General features: G+C 45.1%; 1 protein-coding gene across 1 annotated transcript in view; it reads right to left on the bottom strand.

Moving 5' to 3' along the window:
• The window catches only part of DNAI1 (dynein axonemal intermediate chain 1), a 145,687-nt gene that overhangs the window by 40,312 nt on the left and 83,250 nt on the right, over positions 1-22,125 (bottom strand). Inside the window, exons 13-17 of the mRNA XM_083351186.1 lie at positions 18,455-18,705; positions 15,798-15,887; positions 11,851-11,938; positions 9,190-9,269; positions 26-174 (exon numbers count right to left, since the gene is read on the bottom strand). Of these exons, the coding sequence (XP_083207312.1) occupies positions 26-174; positions 9,190-9,269; positions 11,851-11,938; positions 15,798-15,887; positions 18,455-18,705 (658 nt within the window). The remainder of the gene's footprint in view (positions 1-25; positions 175-9,189; positions 9,270-11,850; positions 11,939-15,797; positions 15,888-18,454; positions 18,706-22,125) is intronic.

Below are 22,125 nucleotides of genomic sequence, written 5' to 3'. Positions count from 1 at the left end.
GCAGGCTTTGGCTGGAGGCACGTACTTGATGGTGTGATCCCAGATCTTCACTGTCCAGTCTGAGCTGCAGGAAATGAAGATCTTACTGTGGAAGGGGTTCCAGCTCACAGCATCCACGGCCATGTGGTGAGCGTGGAAGATGTCCAGGAACTGACTTGAGTAGGTCTTCGAGCACTGCAAACGATAGGATTATCATTATCATCATCATTATCATCATCATTAATTAATGAAATGTATTTGTCGCCCATCTCACCTGTTTAGTGGTTCTGGGCAACTTGCAACATCAAGAATATAAAAAGAGCTTGGGGTATGACATCGCCACAAGGATGATAAGGGGGCTAGAGGCTAAACCACGTGATAAATGACTGAGGGAACTAGCTATGCCTATTTTAATGGAGAATAACAGAATAACAGAGTTGGAAGGGACCCTGGAGGACTTCTAGTCCAACCCCCTGCTCAGATAAATGGCTGTCCACTCTCTTCTTGAAAACCTCCAGTGTCGGAGCACGCACAACTTCTGGTGGCAAGTCGTTCCGTTCCACTGATTCATGAAGAGAAGGCTTAGGGGAGACCTGATAGCATCTTCCAATATTTGAGGGACTGCCACGGAGAAGAGGGAGTCAAGCTATACTCCAAAGCGCCTGAAGGCAGGAGAAGAAGCAACAGATGGAAACTAATCAAGGAGAGAAGCAACCTGGAACTAAGGAGAAATTTGTTGACAGTGAGGACAATCAACCAGTGGAACAGTTTAACTCCAGATGTTGTGGGTGCTCCGACACTGGAGGTCTTCAAGAAAAGATTGAACAAATATTTGTCCAAGGTAGGATGAGGACTCCTGCCTTGGGCAGGGAGGTTGGACTAGAAGACTTCCAAGGTCCCTTCTACCGCTAGGAGTCTACGTACGTATGATTCTAGCCAGATCCAGCTGGGATTCCTGTAATGTGACCTTGAAACCCGGTTTGACACCTTCAGCTGATTCGGAAGCAGGTCTACAGAGAAGCTTTCTCCCGGCCGCCTTTGCCAACGCACTTCGAGCATAACCATCCCCGCATAAAAATGCAAACTGCATTTCCTTCTTTCCCTAAATCAGCCTCATCATCTTTAGCTGTTAAGATTTATTGCAGCTCAGCATGCTTGCAAAGCAGCGGGGTCCTACTTGAGGGACACTGAAAATAGCCAAAAGCAAATTTCACGTCCGTGGTTGTTGTTGGGGTTTTGTTTTTTTTAAAGGGAAAATCAGGGTGACTTTTGGATTCTTTCTTAAATGGTTGTGCCAAGCTTAATAGTAATAATAATAATAATAATAATAATAATAATAATAATAATAATAATAATAATAATAATAATAATAATAATAATATAACAACAACAACAACAACAATAATAATAATAATAGTAATAGTAATAATAATAATAATAATAATAATAATAATAATAATAAGAAGAAGAAGAAGAAGAAGAAGAAGAAGAAGAAGAAGAAGAAGAAGAAGAAGAAGAAGAAGAAGAAGAAGAAGAAGAAGAAGGTTGGAAGGGACCTTGGAGGTCATCTAGTGCAACCCCCTGCTCAGGCAGGAGACCCTATACCATTTCGGACAATAGGCTGTCCAGTCTCTTCTTAAAAACTTCCAGTGTTGGAGCATTCACCACTTCTGGAGGCAGGTTGTTCCACTGGTTAATTGTTCTAACTGTCAGGAAGTTTCTCCTTAGTTCTAAGTTGCTTCTCTCCTTGATTGTTTTCCATCCGTTGCTTCTTGTCCTGCCTTCAGGTGCTTTGGAGAATAGCTTGACTCCCTCTTCTTTGGGGCAACCCCTGAGATACTGGAAGACTGCTATCATGTCACCCCTCATATTTCTCTTCATTGGACTAGACATACCCAACTGGTTGTCCAGTCTCTTCTTTAAAAACTTCCAGTGTTGGAGCATTCACTGCTTCTGGAGGTAGGTTGTTCCACTGGTTCATTGTTCTAACAGGAAGTTTCTCCTTAGTTCTAGGTTGCTTCTCTCCTTGGTTAGTTTCCATCCGTTGCTTCTTGTCCTGCTTTCAGGTGCTTTGGAGAATAGCTTGACTGCCTCTTCTTTGTGGCAACCCCTGAGATACTGGAACGCTGCTATCATGTCCCCCCTCATCCTTCTCTTCATTAAACTAGACACACCCAGTTCCAGCAGCCGTTCCTTCTATGTTATAGTCTCCAGTCCCCTAATCATCTCTGTTGCTCTTCGTTACTAAGAAGACGCCTTCGCCCTCTGTGCCAATAAACCCAGGCAGCGATGCCCTTCTTGTCTGTCTGCCTCAGCTGATCTAGCAGGAGCTGAAAAACGGCAGTAACCACTTGACCAGCATCAATTCACCACAAGGCAACAGAGACAAAAGCACAGGCAGTCCTCAACTTACAGTGCCTCCTTTAGTGACCGTTCGAAGTTACGACGGCACTGGGGGAAAAAATAGACTCGTGACCCATTTTTCACCCTTACGACCGTTGCAGCATCCCCACCGTCACGTGGTCAGAATTCAGATGCTTGGCAACCGGCTCGTATTTATGACGGTCGCAGCGTCCCGGGGTCACGCGATCCTCCTTTTGCGACCTTCGGACCAGCAAAGTCAACGGGGGAAGCCGGCTTCGCTTAACAATCGTCTTACTGATTTAACAGCTGCAGCGGTTCACTTAACAAGTGTGGCGAGGAAGGTCGTAAAAATAGGACCAGCTCACGTCACAAATGTTTCCCGAAGCAGCAGCAATCGTGGGCTCGCCTGTGGTGGCAACTTGAGGACGATCCGTGTTTTTAAAGGCGAGAAGCCGAAAGAACATCCTAAAGGTGGTTCTTCAGGCCCAAGAAGGATAAGAGGTATTGGTTGAAGAGGTGAGGTCAGCAAATTCAGGGCTACTGGGAGTGATTTACAAGACTTTTCTTAATGAAAAGGCTGCTCTTGAATTGTAACATTGACCTGCTGGTTTGACTGATAATTTATTTATTATTTATTTATTAAATTTGTATACCGCCCTTCTCCCGAAGGACTCAGGGTGGTGAACAGGGCAATACATATCAAATACAAGATACAAAAATTAAAAACGATTAAACAAAATGCCCACGAATAAGTTAAAAATTGCAGATTTACATCCCTCGTTTTATTTTAATGGGTTTGACATCTCTTCTGATGGGCTGTCTTTAAAAGTAGGGTCGACATAGGGTCCCCGTGCTTTCTGATAGTGACCGAGGGGCAGGGGAGCAGCTGTATCCTTGGGTATACTGGTAAGTCCCTTCGTCCAGTGCCTCTGTAATTTTGGGAGGTCCCTGAACGAACGGTCGTAAGTCGAGGATTATCTGTACCCTAGAAGCTCTAGTAATGCTCCCGCTCCTGATATTAAAGCCTCCTCTCCGATTTTGGAAAGCAGGGATTCAAAATTCATAATCTCTGCTTTCCAAAAAGCATTTGCAAAAAGAAGAACAGAACAGAATAGAATAGAATAACAGAGTTGGAAGGGATCTTGGAGGTCTTCTAGTCCAAACATGTCAAACTCACGACGTCACGTGACGTCGCACAACGTATCGAAACCTTTTCGCCATTGCCAGCAATGGGGTGGGCACAGCTTCCGGATAACGCGTCCGGCCCGCGGACTGGCAGTTTGACACCCCTGTTCTAGTCCAAACCCCTGGTCAGACAGGAAATCCTATACCGTTCCGGACAAATGGCTGTCGAGTCTCTTCTTAAAAACTTCCAGTGTTGGAGCATTCACCGCTTCTGGAGGCAGGTTGTTCCACTGATCAATTGTTCTAAAGGTCAGGAAGTTTCTCCTTAGTTCTAGGTTGCTTCGCTCCTTGGTTAGTTTCCATCCGTTGCTTCTTGTCCTGCCTTCAGGGGCTTCGGAGAATAGATTGACTCCCTCTTCTTTCTGGCAACCTCTGAGATATTGGAAAAGCTGCTATCATGTCACCCCTCATCCTTCTCTTCATCATGCTGGACATGCCCAATTCCAGCAACCATTTTTCATATGTTTTACCCTCCAGTCCCCCGATCATCTTTGCTGCTCTTCTCTGCACTCTTCCTAGAGTCTCAACATCTTTTTTACATCGTGGTGACCAAAACTGGATGCAGTGTTCCAAGTGTGGCCTTACCAAGGCGTTATAAAGCGGCATTAACACTTCACGTGATATTGATTCTGTCCCTCTGTTAATGCAGCCTAGCACTGTGTTGGCTTTTTTGGCAGGTGCAGCACACTGCTGGAGCAATTAACCAGTGGAATAGCTTGCCTTCAGAAGTTGTGGGTGCTCCAACACTGGAGGTTTTTAAGAATACATCAGACAACCATTTGTCTGAACTCATATAGTTTCCTGCCTGAGCAGGGGGTTGTACTAGAAAAGAGTTCCCCAACCTTGGAACTTTATGACTTGTGGACTTCAAGTACCAGCATGGTGGACTTCAAGTACCAGCATGGCTGGCTGAGGAATTCTGGGAGTTGTAGTCCACAAATCATAAAGTGGTCAAGGTTGGAGATCCCTGGACTAGAAGACCTCCAAGGACACTTCCAACTGTTATTCTGTAATCCAAATGCATAGCACAGCAGTGGCTGGTTAAGGCGCCGCATCTGTTTTCACGGAGAAACAATTCAGTTATTGAGACAGGCCTGGTGTGATTAAGATAATGACTTCTGGGCTTCCAAAATGGATATTAACTGAGCAACTTCTGCTCGGGTGGAAATTTGCCATGCTCTAACGGTTCTGCAGCTAGAAATTAAGGCTTTATCAGGCAGAATGCTGGAAGGCTTTCAAGGGCACTTTATTTTCATTTAGGAACAGTTTGACAAATAAGTTAGAGCAGGGGTCTTCAAACTTGGCCGCTTTAAGACTTGTGGACTTCAATTCCCAGAATTCCTCGGCCAGCATGCCTGGCTGAGGAATTCTAGGAGTTGAAGTCCACAAGTCTTAAAGCGGCCAAGTTTGGAGACCCCTGAGTTCGAGGTAGTTCTTGGGTTACGAGCAAGGCTGGCTGGAGAATTCTGGGAGTTGAAGTCCAGAGACCTTAAAGGGTCCAAGATTGGACACCCCTGCTTTAGAGGAAGGCTTGCCTTTGTTTTGGTTCCACGGTGGCTGGGGAATTCTGGGAGTTGAAGTCCACACCTCTTAAAGGGGCCAAGTTTGAAAAACATGGGGCTAGCTCAGGGGTCTTCAAAGTCCACAAGTCTTAAAGCAGCCAAGTTTGGAGACCCCTGAGTTCAAGGTAGTTCTTGAGTTACGAGCGGAATGGAGCCCGCCTATCACAGTCTGAGTTTGTGACAGTAATAAGTGGTTTTGGTCATGTGCGTGACCTGATTTTATGACCTTCTTTAAGGCAGCTGTTAAGCAAATCTGCAGTTATTAGGTAAAATCTGGTTTGCAATGGCAGTGATTTGAGCCACAAAAAAGGAAGTAAATGATGGGTTTGGGCAAAAAACGTGGTTGCATGACCGCAGGACACCGCAGACCCTAAATTTAGCTTGTCGAATGTGTGGTCTGGTGGTCGCAGAGGGATAAATACATATTTTTAATCAATTATTTTATTTTTTTTTATTTATTTTAATTCCATTTATATCCCGCCCTTCTCCGAAGACTCAGGGCGGCTTACAAGCTTAGCAGTAGCCTTCATTCTATGTATATGCCTGGTATGTAATTATTGCACGTCACCCGGAATCATTTCTAGCAAAATACAGGAAGTCCTCGACTTAAGACCATGACGGAGCCCAAACATTCTGCCAAGCGAGACATTTGTTAAGTGGGTTTTGCCCCATTTTATGACCTTTGTTAATTGAATCACTGGAGTTGTTAAGGTTGTTAAGTCAATCCAGCTTCCCCATTGACTTTGCTTGTTTGACCTGACCTCGGGATGCTGAGACCATCATAAATAGTTGCCAAGTGTCTGAATTTTTGATCACAGGATCGTGGGGATGCTACAAGGATCATGAGGTTGAAAAAAAATAGTCATAAGTCAGTGCCGTTGTAACTTCGAACAGTCACTAAATGAACCGTTGTTAAGTCAAGGACTGCCTGTAAATTTGATCGACAAATACAATAAATAAACCTTAAGTCTCTCTCTCTTCTTATTCTGAAGCCCACCCCTCCCCTGGTTTCTCCAACCCCACTTCTAACTTTCAGATTCCCCCAGAAGAAGAATCAGATGTTCTGGCACATCCGTTCGCTTTAATGCCTCCCCCCAACCCTCTATTCTTTAGGACTTGTGCAACCAAAGGCTTTGTGGTAATCGATTTAAGTAAAAAAAAGAAACCTGTAATTTTTCTCCTTTCGCCAGATGTCTTGAGTCTTATCTTCCATAGACTGAAATCAGCTTATTCCGCTTTTTGATTCCTCTCCAGGTGTGGCTTTATTCCCCTTTTTTTTGTAAGATCTTAAGCAAAACTTTCTATGCGAAAGTCTGCACATCTTCTTGCATCTACTTTCCCTACAGACATGAAACTTTCTGCAGCCCACACAATCTTGTTCTATATTATTGAAATAGAGCTGTTAGCATTTAAATGGCTCCTTTCCTGCTAATTTAAACAGTTGAATCATATTTCAAGTGCATCTGGCATTTTCCTATTTGACAGCTGGCCTTTCTTCCTCTTTCTTTCTTTCCTTCTTTCTTTCTCTCTTTTCTTTCTACTTTTTTCTTTCTCCCCTCTTTATTTCTGTCTTTCCTTTTTCTTTTCTTTCTCCTCCCTTCTTTCTTTCTCGACTTAATGTATGTGTGTATGTATATGTATGTGTATATGTATATGTGTGTCCATGTGTATGTGTATATGTATATGTATATATGTGTGTGTATGTATGTGTATATGTATATATGTGTGTGTATGTATGTGTATATGTATATGTATGTGTGTGTGTATGTATGTATGTATACTGCTCAAAAAAATAAAGGGAACACTTAAACAACACAATGTGCTGTATTTAATAGTAGGATGTCTTGAAGGCCATCGAACAGGCAGTAGTCACACCGGACAGCTCATATATTTATGTAAATTACTAACAAATTACTATACATATATATACGTATGACCAAAATCACACCTAAATTAAGATTGCTCAATCATGGAAAAATATCTAATAAAATTAAATGAAAATTGAAAAGTTTATAACGAAGTCCTTAAAAACAGGATTAGAGAATGAAACACCGCTGTGTGCATGCATGTGTGTTTTTAAGGACATCGCTATAGACTTTTCAATCTTCATTTAATTTTATTAGATATTTTCCATGATTGAGCAATCTTAATTTAGGTGTGATTCTGGTCATTTCCTTAACTTTCTTTAAAATGTGCTTCTTTTTTTCCTTGACATTTCCTTCTCTTTCTTATGGCTTTTGAGTGGGACGATCCTGGTCCTTCCTTGCATGACGAAAGCCCCCATCATGCCCGTGGAGGCTTATTGCTAAAAGATTTTACCCTCCATCTTTCCCTGAGTATCACGATAGTTTCAGAGCTGTACTCTGAATTTTGGCAAAGTTTTTTCCCCTCCAGACTTAGTCTCATTATGAGTCCTCATTCCATAGGTTCTCTTTTATATTCTAAATAAGCGTACTAAATTTGTTCCTTACACTGATCTTTTATTCTAACTGTATGTCAAAGCCCCCAAACCCATTTTTTTTAAACAAACTATATTAGGAAATCACTTGCTTGACTGATTTATTTTCCCCCATTCTGAAGTCTTAAAAAAAAACCACAGAACAGAATAACGGAGTCGGAAGGGACCTTGGAGGTCTTCTAGTCCAGCCCCCTGCTCAAGAAGGAGAACGTATACCATTTCAGATAAGTGGTTCTCCAGTCTCTTTTTAAAAATTTCCAGTGTTGGAACATTCACAGCTTCTGGAGGCAGGTTGTTCCACTGGTTCATTGTTCTAACTGTCAGGAAGTTTCTCCTTAGTTCCAGGTTGCTTCTCTCCTTGGTTAGTTTCCATCTGCTGTTTCTTGTCTTGCCTTCTGGTGCTTTGGAGAATAGGTTGACCTCCTCCTCTTTGTGGAAGCCCCTCAAATATTGTAACACTGCTATCATGGTACCCCTAATCTTTCTTTTCATTAAACTAGACACCCACAATTCCAGCAACCGTTCTTCATATGTTTTAACCTGCAGCTCCTTAATCATCTTTGTTACTCTTCTCTGCACTCTTTCCAGAGTCTCACCATCTTTTTTCTAATGTGGCACCCAAAACTGAATGCAATATGCCTAGCGATACAGGTCAAAGAGTGTCGACTGGCGACCCCCAGGCGGAGGGCATTCTCAGTGGGCGCGCCAGACCTTTGGAACCGTTTAGCGGTTGAGCTCTGGATGGCTCCTGACCTTCGCTCCTTCCGCCGTGACCTAAAAACTTATTTATTTGAACAAGCCGGCCTGGTCTGATGGGTTTGGGGTATTTTAATATTAATTTTATTAATTTTTACTGTAATTGGGCTACATTATTTAATTCTTTCTTAACTTTTGTACATTGTATTTTTATTGTATTTATTGCCCTGTATACCGAGTCCTTCGGGAGAAGGGCGGTATAGAAATTAAATTATTATTATTATTATTATTATTATTATTATTATTATTATTATTATTATTATTATTATTATTATTATTATTATTTAAAAATAAAATAAAATACATAGCATTTAAAATTTAAGACAACCAGTTCGGTGTAGTAGTTAAGGCATCAGCCTAGAAACCCGGAGAATGTGAGTTTTAGGCATGAGGCCAGCTGGATGACTTTCAGCCAGTCACTCAATTTGAGACCTAGGAGGAAGACAATGGCAAACCCCTTCCAAAATTCTTGCAAAAAAAAAAAAAGAAAAGGAAAGGAGAGGAGAGGAGAGGGAAGAGGCAGAGGGAAGGGGAGGGAGGAGGGGAAGGGGGGGCAACAATTCATAACTCTCACCTCCCCCCAAAAAAGAAAGAAAGATGGGGAAGATTAGATTTTCCCCAAGAAGAATGCCATAATTAAAGGTTAAATTATTGTACTCAGCCATCTGATATCGTCGATCAGTCCCGAGCCTTAAGACTGCCTCTTCCTAAATCCACCAGCGTGATGTGTTCACAATTTTTCTAGCACCTCCCCGTTGGGAGATATTTACCAGCCCTATGTAGGGGAAGCTCATAGACCTCTGAGACATTTTGCTTAACAGGAAAGGCCACCTGTGCTCCATGACCAAAAAATACAACCTAGTTTTATGAGAAAGTCTCTCTTACCTTGTAGATTTTGCCTTCCTCGGTACCCACGAGGAACAGATAATCAATCTTCTTGTGGAAATCAAATGAAGTCCCACAGCCTGTTGGGAAAACCAAGAGGGGAGGGAAAAATCAATAAGGCTGCAAAATATTTGGGGAAACATATTTCTGCTGGGTTTCTCTCAACACGAGGCCTTTGCTAAATACAGAGTTCTTTTGAGCTAACTGATAGAAAGCTGAGATTGCGGGAGGACCACATTTGCCAGGGAACCAGCTGTTTGTCTGTCTGTACCCTTCCTCTACCACCACACACCGGCAACGCGGAAGAAGATGGCCAACCTCACAAAGACGTGGCTGGGCCTTTGGTTGCCTTTTTATTCTCATGGGAATTTGCTCAGGGGTTTCCCCAAAGCAACGGAAGCCGTAGGTTTCTTGAGCCAGAATTCCTGAGCTATACCGGCTGCTGCTTCGTGTGATCAAAGGGATTCAAATCGAGGTTAGGTCATTTTCAGAGACTTAAGAAATGATCCTTTGACTCGTCTGAAGACCTTCCAATCAGGAAGGGCCTCTTGTTTCTCTAAAGACCTTCCAATCAGGAAGGGCCTCTTGTTTCTCTCACCGCTCGCCAGAATTTCCTACCACTTGCTGACATGGGAGGCTGTTAAGAGAATCCTGTTTCGAATGACTGCTTTTGATGCAGATAAGGTAGGAAATGAAGGGAAATTCAAGCTGTCTCAAGGAGCCCATGGTGGTCTCTGAGCTCGGCTGTTTTCTTGCAGATGTTTCATCATCCAACTAAGGAACATCATCAGTGCTAGAAGGGAGGAGGAGGAGGAGGACAACAATGACTGTGGAATAGAATAGTACTAGCCCTCTGCTCTTCCCCAGTAGCATATTGGACGCCTTCCGACCTGAGGGGCTCATCTTCTAGCATCATATCGTTTTGCCTTTTGGTACTGTCCATAGGGTTTTCATGGCAAAGATACTGGAGTGGGTTGCCATTTCCTTCTCCAGTGGATCACGTTTTGTCAGAACTCTCTGCTATGACCTGTCCGTCTTGGGTGGCCCTGCACGGCATAGCTCATAGCTTCATTGAATTACGCAAGCCCCTTCGCCACGACAAGGCAGTAATCCATGAAGGGGAGAATAGAATAGAATAGAATAGAATAGAATAGAATAGAATAGAATAGAATAGAATAGAATAGAATAGAATAGAATAGAATAGAATAGAATAGAATAGAATAGAATAGAATATATGAAATAGAATGGAATGGAATGGAATAGAAAATATGGAGTGGAATAAAATAGAAAATATGGAGTAGAATAGAATAGAATAGAATAGAATAGAATAGAATAGAATAGAATAGAATAGAATAGAATAGAATAGAATAGAATAGAATAGAATAGAATAGAATAGAATAGAAAATATGGAGTGGAATAGAATAGAATAGAATAGAATAGAATAGAATAGAATAGAATAGAATAGAATAGAATAGAATAGAATAGAATAGAATAGAATAGAATGGAAAATATGGAGTGGAATAGAGTAGAATAGAATAGAATAGAATAGAATAGAATAGAATAGAATAGAATAGAATAGAATAGAATAGAATAGAATAGAATAGAATAGAATAGAATAGAATAGAATAGAATAGAATAGAATAGAATAGAATATATGAAATAGAATGGAATGGAATGGAATAGAAAATATGGAGTGGAATAAAATAGAAAATATGGAGTAGAATAGAATAGAATAGAATAGAATAGAATAGAATAGAATAGAATAGTATAGAATAGAATAGAATAGAATAGAAAATATGGAGTGGAATAGAATAGAATAGAATAGAATAGAATAGAATAGAATAGAATAGAATAGAATAGAATAGAATAGAATAGAATAGAATAGAATAGAATAGAATAGAATGGAAAATATGGAGTGGAATAGAGTAGAATAGAATAGAATAGAATAGAATAGAATAGAATAGAATAGAATAGAATAGAATAGAATAGAATAGAATAGAATAGAATAGAATAGAATAGAATGGAAAATATGGAGTGGAATAGAATAGAATAGAATAGAATAGAATAGAATAGAATAGAATAGAATAGAATAGAATAGAATAGAATAGAATAGAATAGAATAGAATAGAATAGAATAGAATAGAATAGAATAGAATAGAATAGAATAGAATAGAATGGAAAATATGAAGTGGAATAGAATAGAATAGAATAGAATAGAATAGAATAGAATAGAATAGAATAGAATAGAATAGAATAGAATAGAATAGAATAGAATAGAATAGAGCTGGAAGGGACCTTGGAGGTCTTCTAGTCCAGCCCCCTGCTCAAGCAAGAGGACCTATACCATCCCAGCCAGGTGATTGTCCAGTCTCGTTTTAAAAACCTCCAGCACAATCCCCTCCTCTTCTAGCACTGATGATGTCCCCTAGTTGGATAACAAAAAGTTTGCAAGAAAATCACTAAGGCCAGAGAGCATTAAGGACCCCAAAGATGATGACATCCTCCTCCTCCTTCTCGTCCCCTGCCCCACAACTCCCCCTCCCTTCTAGCACTGATGGTGTCACCTAGTTGGGTCACGAAAGGTCTGCAAGGAAGTTCAGAGAGCACTAAGGACCCCTGAGCTACAAACGTGTTTTTTCCCCCTTCAATTGGAGCCTGTACCCATGGTCTGCAGCTGCAGCCCCTCCGGCCCCTCCACCGTCGTCCCTTCAACCAGCAGCTTGATGATGTCTGTGTGGACCAGTTCATTCTGTGGGGAGAAGAAAGATCAGAGCCACGTGGGCAGCAGGACGCAACGTTCTCGGAGGGATTTAAGACAGTGGCAACGGGAACCTTGTACATCCCACACGTTCCACAGTGTCCCATCATACATCCATCTAGGCCAGGGATGTCCAATCTTGGCAACTTTTAAGACTTGTGGACTTCAAGCCCCAGAATTCCCCAGCCAGCCTGCACTACCCAACCAGGCAACATCATCATTGCTTGAAGGGAGTTGGGTTTGCTCTTGGTTCATTTAATAGTCCCATCAACAGTGACAGGGCAAGCCACCGGGATATATTCACAGAGAGAGCAAACCCCTCTTCCTTCTAGCACTGAGGATGTTCCCTAGTTGGATAATGAAGCATCTGCAGGAAAACAACCCAGCTCAGAGAGCACCAAGGACCCCACTGTCCTCTTTTTCCTCCTCCTCCTCCTCCTCCTCCCCCCCGCAAACCTTACTCCCTTCTAGCACTGAGGATGTTACCTAGTCAGATAATGAAGCATCAGCAAGAAAACAACCCAGCTCAAAAAGCAGCAAGGACCCTGCAGCCTTCCTCCTCCTCCCCCTCCTCCTCTTCCTCTTCCTCCTCCTCCTCTCCACAAACCCCAATCCCTTCTAGCACTGATGGTGTTACCTAGTTGAATCATGAAATGTCTGCAAGAGCAGCAAGGAACCCACGGCCTTCCTCCTCCTCCTCCTCCTCCTCCTCCTCCTCTCCACAAACCCCAATCCCTTCTAGCACTGATGGTGTTACCTAGTTGAATCATGAAATGTCAGCAAGAAAACAACCAAGTTCAGAGAGTACCAAGGATCCCTTGGCAAGCGATCTCATTTCCCTGCTGGCTGGGGAACTCTGGCACCCGAAGTCCAAAGTCTTAAAACTGCCCAAGTTGGACGAGTCTAGGATCTCCTGGCGATGGTCCCAAAGTCACCCAGCCGGATTTCAAGGTTAAGGCAGGACTAGAACTCACCGTCTCCTGGTGATAGGCTCAAAGTCACCCAGCCAGTATTCATGCCTCAGGTGGGACTCATGCTTTCTAGCCCGGTGCCCTAACCACCATGCCAAATTGGCTTCCACGGGACACTTATGGCTCCACCAAAGGATTCATAGTCGCAGAATAAACAGAAAAATCTTTATTCAAACGCTGCCTATACTCAGAGGGTCAGCACTGGAAGGCGAGGCGCTTTCGAAACGTAGCTTGGTTGGTTTTGGCTTAGCATAATTTGTTCCGCATGGCTTGCGGATCAGTGATACGGGACCCAAGCCAACTGAGATTCGTGGCAATAATGATTAAACAAGCTATGGCTTAGCACGGCATGGAGCCAGCCCCCAAAAGAATACGTCTAAAGGGCTACAATTCCCTTCTTTTTCATCAGAGCAGGCTGAGCTTAGACTGCGAGGATTTTTCATCTTACGAATTGCTGCCTTTCCCTTTGTTGGGCTTTAAGAGTCCTGAAAAGGATGAATGCAAGAAGAAGAAGAAAAAAAATCCAACATTACAGGTTCACTCCCCATCAAAACCTCCCAACAAAGCACAGCTCAGCTCTCTCATTTCAAGAACAAACGTCCCAACGTCTTTATTTTTGGAAACGGCTTCGGGGATCTGAATAAGTTTTGCACAATGGGGATTTGGGAAGAAGTTGAGCCTTAAAAGAACAATGAGGGTATTAGAAAGGCAGAAAAAGGAAAGAGGACATATAAAAGTGTATATATCCGAGAATCTGCCAGTAGCTGTAGACCGCTGTAGAGGGAATTGTGAAGGCAGAGAAGACTCAGCTCCAGCTGACAATACAGCTAGTCCCCAGCTTACAACAGTTCGTGCAGTGACCATTCAAAGTTACAACGGCCCTGGGGAAAAAAGGGACTTATGACCATTTTTCACACTTGGGACTGTTGCAGCATCCCCAGGGTTATGGGATCAAAATTCAAATGCTTGGCAAGTGACTCATATTTATGATGGTTGCAGCATGCTGGGGTCACGTAATCCCCTTTTGTGACTTTCTGACATGCAAAGTCGATGGAGGAGCCAGATTCACTTCACGACCATGTGATTAATTTAACAACTGCAGTGATTCACTTTAGGATAGAATAGAATAGAATAGAATAGAATAGAATAGAATAGAATAGAATAGAATAGAATAGAATAGAATAGAATAGAATAGAATAGAATAATAATAACAACAACAACAACAACAACAACAACAACAACAACAACAACAATAATAATAATAATAATAATAATAATAATGTTGGAAGGGACCTTGGAGGTCATCTAGTCCAACCCCCCTTTTTTCCCTTTGCCTCACACTTTTCCCTTCCTCTTTCCCTCCCTCATTTTCCTACTATTTTCTTTTGTATTTCTGTATTCATAAATATTTTAATAAAATAATTTTTTTAAAAAAAAAAAGGATTGCAGTATGAACAAGAAATGCCCAAATAGCATTTGTTTTTGGACATGTTGAAGACGTCCACAGAGAAATGAATTTATGATTGTATGAGCCGTGGTGGCGCAGTGGTTAGAGTGTAATACTGTAGGCTACTTCTGCTGCCTGCTGGCTGCCTGCAGTTTCGTAGTTCGATCCTGACTGGCTCAAGGTTGACTCAGCCTTCCATCCTTCCAAGGACGGTAAAATGAGGAGCCAGATTGATGGGGGCAATATGCTCACTCTATAAACCACTTAGAGAGGGCAGTAAAGAACTGTGAAGCGGTATATAAGTCTAAGTGCTATTGCTATTGCTATAGATAGATAAATGATGAATAGATGATAGATAGATAGATAGATAGATAGATAGATAGATAGATAGATAGATAGATAGATAGACAGACAGACAGACAGATAGATAGATGATAGCCATGGTGGCACAGTGGTTAGAATGAGGTATTGCAGGCCAACTCCACCAACTGCCAGCAGTTTGATCCTGACCAGCTCAAGGTTGCCTCAGCCTTCCATCCTTCCGAGGTCAGTAAAATGAGGAGCCAGATTGTTGGGGGCAAGAGGCTGACTGTATAAACCGCGTAGAGAGGGCTGCAAAGCACTGTGAAGCGGTATATAAGTCTAAACACTACTGCTATTATCTATCTATCTATCTATCTATCTATCTATCTATCTATCTATCTATCTATCTATCTATCTATCTATCTTGACTCAGCCTGCCATCTTTCTGAGATCGGTAAAATGAGGAGCCAGATTGTTGGGGACAACATGCTGACTGTAAACTGCATAGAGAGGGCTGTAAAGCACTCTGAAGCGGTATATTAAGACTAAGTGCTGTTGCTATTGCTGTTGCTATTAGGGAGCTGCAACACCCCAGGGTGGAGGTGCGTTGTCCTAGCTTGTGGGTTGGTTTCCAAACGTTTCATTACCAAGCCAGGTAACGCCTTCAGTGGAGTTTAGGGGACGTCGTTGTCTGTGTTCTTCTGCTTGTAAGGGCTTTGCGTGGTGGTCAGTAGGTCCTGCGATGGGTCAGGTGTGGGTGTGTCAAGTGAGGGTCTTGCAAAGGGTCAGGTGTGAGTCATGTCAGGTGGGGGGAGGGGTCTTGTGATGGGTCTCGTGATGGGGAGGTTCCAGTGGGGAGGGTCATTGAGAGGTGGCCTGCTGGTTGTGGGGGGGGGCTGCAACATTTTACTGCCAATCAGCATTACAATCCATGGTCTAGTTCACAGGCTAATTTTTCTTGCCTGGGTTCTAGCTTAGCACGGCTTTGGCTACTCAACAAACCAGAGGCTAGTGCCGTGGGTCAACCCAGCTTTGCCTCCAGAAGAGAGAGGGGGAAGAAGCCGCCCAGAGCATCCTTGAGTCAAGGCCAAAGCTACGCAAGGCCAACTGGGAGGGAGCCCTTCCTTACCTTAACCAAGGTCCAGGAGACGATGCGGCCATCCGAAGAGACCGAGAAGAAATTCAAATTGTTGTCCATGTCATCTTTCTGCCACTTTACCTGGGAAGGAAAGGAAGAAAAAAAAAACATGGATATTTAAAAGCAGCTGCGGCTTTCGCCAGCAGAATAGACATTCCTCGGCTTGCAACAGTTCCGTTTCATGACCCTTGCGAAGCTAGCAACGGCGCCGAAAAAAGGGAACTCCTGACCGTCTTTCACACTTTACGACCGTTGTGGCATAGTCACCCGATCGAAATTCGGATGCTTGGCAACCCAAGGGGCTTATTTTTGGGGATAGGGCTTCTATAAGGGCCACCCCACAAAATCAAGCTAGGGCTTATTTTCGGGGTAGGCCTTACTTTCAGGGAAATGTTCAGTCCCAGCCTATGTTAAATGCAGAAGGACAAAAGCCCTTTTGAGAAATAGGCTGGAGACTCAGAAGAAAACAAAACCCCTTTTAATATTGGTAATACACCTGCCAAATGGTCCAAAAACAAAAAGCAACAAAACACAATCCAAATGGAGGAAATTCTCCACACGAAACACAATGTAAAACAGAATTGGTCACCGGCAATACCAGCAGAACATGGTCCCGTGAAGTACTTTGCAACCGTTGCCTTCAGCAACCAGCACCGCCCACATGTTCCCCTTTTGTAATTCAGTCCTCAAGGCGTGGCTTCTCAATGCCTTCTCCAGAGTCGCCCCATTGCCTCCCTCTCGCCTACTCTCCTGGCCTGTCTTCATTTGCGGGTGTCTCTCATTTCCTCCAGCTGGGCATCTCCCGAGTCAGATCCAGCGGAAAGGCCAGGCTCCTCACTGGAATGTAAGTCTTGGAGCTCATCAGAGCCTTCCTCCGACTCTGATCCTCCTCCTCCTCAGACTCCCCAGACTCAGGTGTCGGGATCACAGGCTGGCACGGAATCACAACACAGGAAACATTGTCCATCCACCGCAGGCTGATGGCCTCTTCTGCCTGTTTCCAACCCCTACGGTCCTGAGCTTTCTTTTGCCAATTGGGCCCTCAGGACTTGGCTGATGTCCTCGATCCGTTTTGCTCAGGGGTAGGTAACCTTGGCTCTTTTATGACTGGTGGACTTCAACTCCCAGAATTCCTGAGCCAGCCATGCTGAGGGGAAAGGGAGAGGTTTCCAAGCTGAGGCATGCCGGCTCAGGAATTCTGGGAGTTGAAGTCCATATGTCTAAGGCAAGGGTAGGCAACCTTGGCTCTTTTATGACTGGTGGACTTCAACTCCCAGAATTCCTGAGCCAGCCATGCTGAGGGGAAAGGGAGAGGTTTCCAAGCTGAGCCATGCTGGCTCAGAAATTCTGGGAGCTGAAGTCCACGAGTCATAAAAGAGCCAAGGTGGCCTACCCCTGGTCTTGCTTATGGTCTCTTTCGTGGATGCTTTTGATCGAGTGGGATCCGTTCTAGGACCGCCTTGGTCCACCTTCTCTCGGTTCTCCTTGCTATTTCCATTGCAATTCTTTGACTCTCTTGATGGCATCATATAGTTTCTTTTGTTCTCTAATCTATGTGTGTGTGTGTGTGTGTGTGTGTGTATGTATCTATGTATGTATCTATGTATTTGTTTATTTACCCACCCCCACCCATCCCCTCTCAATCGTGTCTCAGAGACTGCCTGGACTGCCAAGGGGTTGGGTTTTTTTCCCATTTCAAAAGTGGCTTGCCATTGTCTCCTTCAATCAGAATGGAGCTGGAAGGGACCTTGGAGGTCTTCTAGTCCAACCCCCTGCTCAGACAGGAGATTCTATACTATTGGAGACAAGTGGCTGTTTTCTTCAAAACCTCCCATGATAAAGAACCCACAACCTCTGGAGATAAACAGTTCCACTAGTTAATTAACAGAATAACAAGAGTTGGAAGGGACCTTGGAGGTCTTCTAGCCCACCCAACCTCCCCCCCCCCACTGCTCAGGCAGGAGACCCTGTACCAGCCCAGACAATCGTCTGTCCAATCTCTTCTTAAAAGCCTCCAGTGATGGAGCACCCACAACTTCTGAAGGGCTTCCTAGGGCCGTCTGACAAACTGAAGGTGACCAGGGCAGGAGTGACTGTGAACGGAGCCTCCTCATCTAGGAATGGTGCACAACATGAAGCTGTGCATGAATGCTATTGTGTTGTCTCTTGTTTGTTTTCATGAAGACTCTACAGGCCAGCTTGGGAATCACATCCATAATTGACCGAATTGACCGAATAGGGCAGGGGTAGGCAACCTCGGCTCTTTTCTGACTCGTGGACTGCTGACTCAGGAATTCTGGGAGTTGAAGTCCACGAGTCATAAAAGAGCTGAGGTTGCCTACCCCTGGAATAGGGTAATGGACTTCCTCTCCACAGTCTTCCTCCTCCTCCTCCTCCTCCTCCTCCTCCTCCTCCTCCTCCTCCTCCTCTCCACAAACTCCACTCCCTTCTGGCACTGGTGATGTGACCTAGTTAACATTCTCAAAGCCTTTCAGATGCACCGATGACATTCCCTAGTCAGGTAATGAAACGTCTGCAAGAAAACAAGCAGGAGAGCGCCAAGGACTCCAAGTTCAACCCTGAGCTATGCTGTGAAGGCCTGCCGAAGAGGCAGAAGAGGAAGAAGGGCTGAGTGCCCCAGTCCTTACCTGCCAGACGGGGTCGGTGTGCTTCCCAGACATGCTGCTGCTTTTGTAGCCTGGCTGCGTGGCAGTGGGTTTCTTCAGGTTGTAGATGGCCACGTTGCCATCGTAGAAACCCACCGCAATCAGGTAGGGGTGGTCAACGTGGATGTCAAGGCACATGATCCCACTGTCGCTGGCGAAGGCGTACTCGGGGAAAGAGGGGTTCTTGAGGGTGTAAAGCAGGAGCATCCCCCGGCTCTGCTTCATGAAATCATCTGGAGGAAGAGGAGGAGAAGGAGGAGGAAGAGGACAAGGAAAAGGAGGAGGAGGAAGAAGAAGAGGAAGCGGAAGAAGAGGAGGAGGAGGAGGGAAGAGGAGGAAGAAGAGGAGAAGAGTGAGAAGAGGAGGAAGAGGAGGAAGAGGAGGAGGGAAGAGGAGGAAGAAGAGGAGGAGAAGAGTGAGGAGGATGAGGAGGAAGAGGAGAGAAGAGGAGGAGAAGGAGGAGAAGAGTGAGGAGGATGAGGAGGAAGAGGAGGGAAGAGGAGGAAGAAGAGGAGAAGAGTGAGAAGAGGAGGAGGAAGAGGAGGAGAAGAGTGAGGAGGATGAGGAGGAAGAGGAGGAGGGAAGAGGAGGAAGGAGAAGAGTGAGGAGGATGAGGAGGAGGAAGAGGAGGAGGGAAGAGGAGGAAGAAGAGGAGAAGAGTGAGAAGAGGAGGAAGGAGTCACTTCAACCAGGGCACCCATGGTTGGGACTCGTTTCTGCTAGTGACACCCACCTCCCATCTTGCAGCAGCAAACCCACAGTTTGTGTAATTTATTTATATCCCCTCTTTATTATTCTGATAAATAACCTAAGGCAGCAAAAGGACTGAATATTCCTTCTTCCTCCTCTTTTTTCCCCACAACAACCCGGCGGGGTGGGGTGGGCTGAAAGAGAGCGAATGGCTGAAGGTCACCTAGATGGTTTTCAATCCTAAAACAGGGCTAACACTCACCGTCTCCTGGTGATTGGCCCAAAATCACCCAGCTGGCTTTCCTGGCTAAGGCGGGACTAGAACTCACCGTCTCCTGGTGATGGGCCCAAAGTCCCCCAGCCGGTTTTCATGCCTAAGGCGGGACTAGAACTCACCGTCTCCTGGTGGTTGACTCAAAGTCATCCATCTGGCTTTCATGCCTAAGGCGGGATTTCAACTCACCATCTCCCAGTTGCTAACCTGGTACCTTAATCACCAAATCAAACTGGCTCTCCATCCCTGTCGCTGATTTGACAAGCTGCTCCAAGCAGAATGCTTAGCAAACACTGAGATAAGTTTTGCTTGCAAGCAACTTTCAAAAATATCTGTATCAGAAAGGAGCCCACAGGGGTGGGCCTGGTTAGTGCCTTGCAAGCCTCCTGCCTTTCACGGCAAATTAGCTTTTAATTTGACAGTAAGTCTCTCTCTCCCCCCCCCTCACACTGCCTCTTTCTCTCTCTCCTCCCCTCCCTCCCTCTCCCTTTCTCCCATCCATCCATCCCTCTCTCTCGCTCCCTCTCTTTCTCTCTCTCTCTCTCTCTCTCTCTCACACACACACACACACACACACGTACACACAAACTGACGGTGCCATCTTTGGTTGCATAAATTTTATTGGCAGGACTTAATTGTAGAAAGCAGAGATTCCTAATTCCACCCGGCAGTCAGTCAGAGATAAAGCAGGTGTGTGTTTTGCTTGACAACCCAGATGGCTGGGGCTGCAACTGCAGAGCAGGTGACACAACCCAGCAAGTAACTCTGCCCCTGGCAAAAGCTCAGACAGCACCAATGTCTTCCCCCTCCTCCTCCTCCTCTCCACAAACCCTGCTGTCTTCTAGCACTGATGATGTTACCTAGTTGGGTTATGAAATGTCTGCAAGAAAACAACCCAGCTCAGAGAGCACCAAGGTTGTCTCCTCCAACTCCTCCTCCTCCTCCTCCTCCTCCTCCTGCTCCTCCTCCTCCCTTCTAGCACTGATGATGTTACCTAGTTGGGTCATGAAATGTGTGCAAGAAAACAACCCAGCTCAGAGAGCACCAAGGTCGTCTCCTCCTCCTCCTCCTCCTCCTCCTCCTCCTCCTCCTCCTCCTCCTCCTCCTCCTCCTCCTCATCCCTTCTAGCACTGATGATGTTACCTAGTTGGGTCATGAAATGTGTGCAAGAAAACAACCCAGCTCAGAGAGCACCAAGGTTGTCTCCTCCAACTCCTCCTGCTCCTCCTCCTCCTCCTGCTCCTCCTCCTCCCTTCTAGCACTGATGATGTTACCTAGTTGGGTCATGAAATGTGTGCAAGAAAACAACCCAGCTCAGAGAGCACCAAGGTCGTCTCCTCCTCCTCCTCCTCCTCCTCCTCCTCCTCCTCCTCCTCCTCCTCCTCCTCCTCCTCCTCCTCATCCCTTCTAGCACTGATGATGTTACCTAGTTGGGTCATGAAATGTGTGCCAGAAAACAACCAAGCTCAGAGAGCACCAACGACCCAACAGTCCTCCTTTTCCTCCTCCCCCCCACATATCCCCCTCCCTCCTAGCACTGTTGATGTTCCCTGGTTGGTTCATGAAAGGTCTGCAAGAAAGCCACCAAGCTCAGAGAGCACCCAGGACCCCTTGGTCCTCCTCTTCCTCTTCCTCTTCCTCCACCTCCTCCTCCTCCTCTCCGCAAATCCCCTCCCTCCTAGCACTGATGATGTTCCTTAGTTGGTTCATGAAACATCTGCAAGATAACCAACAAGCTCAGAGAGCACCCAGGACCCCACGGAATCTTGAAAGCTTAATCTGTTTTCCCTTTGCATCTCACTCACGCCAAAGAAAGTCAAGGTGAGGCCATCTTGATTGTCTTTCTCACCTGGCTACAGACCCCCTCACCAAATGGCATTAGAAACCAGTGCAGAGTTTGATCCTCAGGCGACAAGGGCCACCCCCGTTGGCCCCTAAGTGTCCCGTCTGGGGCCTCAGTGGTGCTGAGGTGCAAGGTCACCAGTCTTCTAACTGCCCTTCTCAAGCAGGAAAGGCTGATTCAACAGCAGCTTCTGACACACAAGGCTACAATTAGAAACCCGGGACAGCCTCTTCCGTGACTCAGTTTTCATAGGGCTGAGCTTTGCGGCGCTGGGGGATACCAAATTGCATCTTAACCCAGCCTGGACTTTGCTTAGCCCAGATAAGCCAGGTGCTCAAGCTGCTGAAGCTCTCAGACGGAGCTGAACAGCAAGCACACCGACGTGCATTCATGCATCCAGGGCCCTCATTCTGTGCCAAACAGCTTAACTCGGCCTGATCTTGATTGCTATGTTTGCCCCAATACAGCCCAGCCCAGCACAACACAACACACAAACAGCCTAATCAAGGAACTTGAGAGCACGGACAGGCTGAAAGCACTGAATAGAGAAGAGAGTGTCGTATTTGCTCTCCGTAGCACCTGAGGGCAAGAAGAAGCAGCAATGGGTGGAAGCTCCCCAGAGGGAGACACCAACCTGGAAAGGAGAAGGGATTTTCTGGCAGCCAGCATGAGAAATCAGCGGAGCGGCTTTGCCTCCAGAAGTTGTGGGTGCTCCATCACTGGAGGTCTTCGAGAAAAGACAGGGCAACCATTTGTCCGGGACGGCATAACGACTCCTGATTGAGGATGAGGTTGGTCTAGAAGACCTCCAAGGTCCCTTCCAGCCTTAGGATTCTATGAATCACC

Source organism: Vipera ursinii (assembly GCF_947247035.1).
Source record: "Vipera ursinii genome assembly, chromosome: 2".
Classification (NCBI taxonomy): Eukaryota; Metazoa; Chordata; class Lepidosauria; order Squamata; family Viperidae; genus Vipera; species Vipera ursinii.
This window is presented reverse-complemented; position numbering and strand designations above follow the sequence as displayed.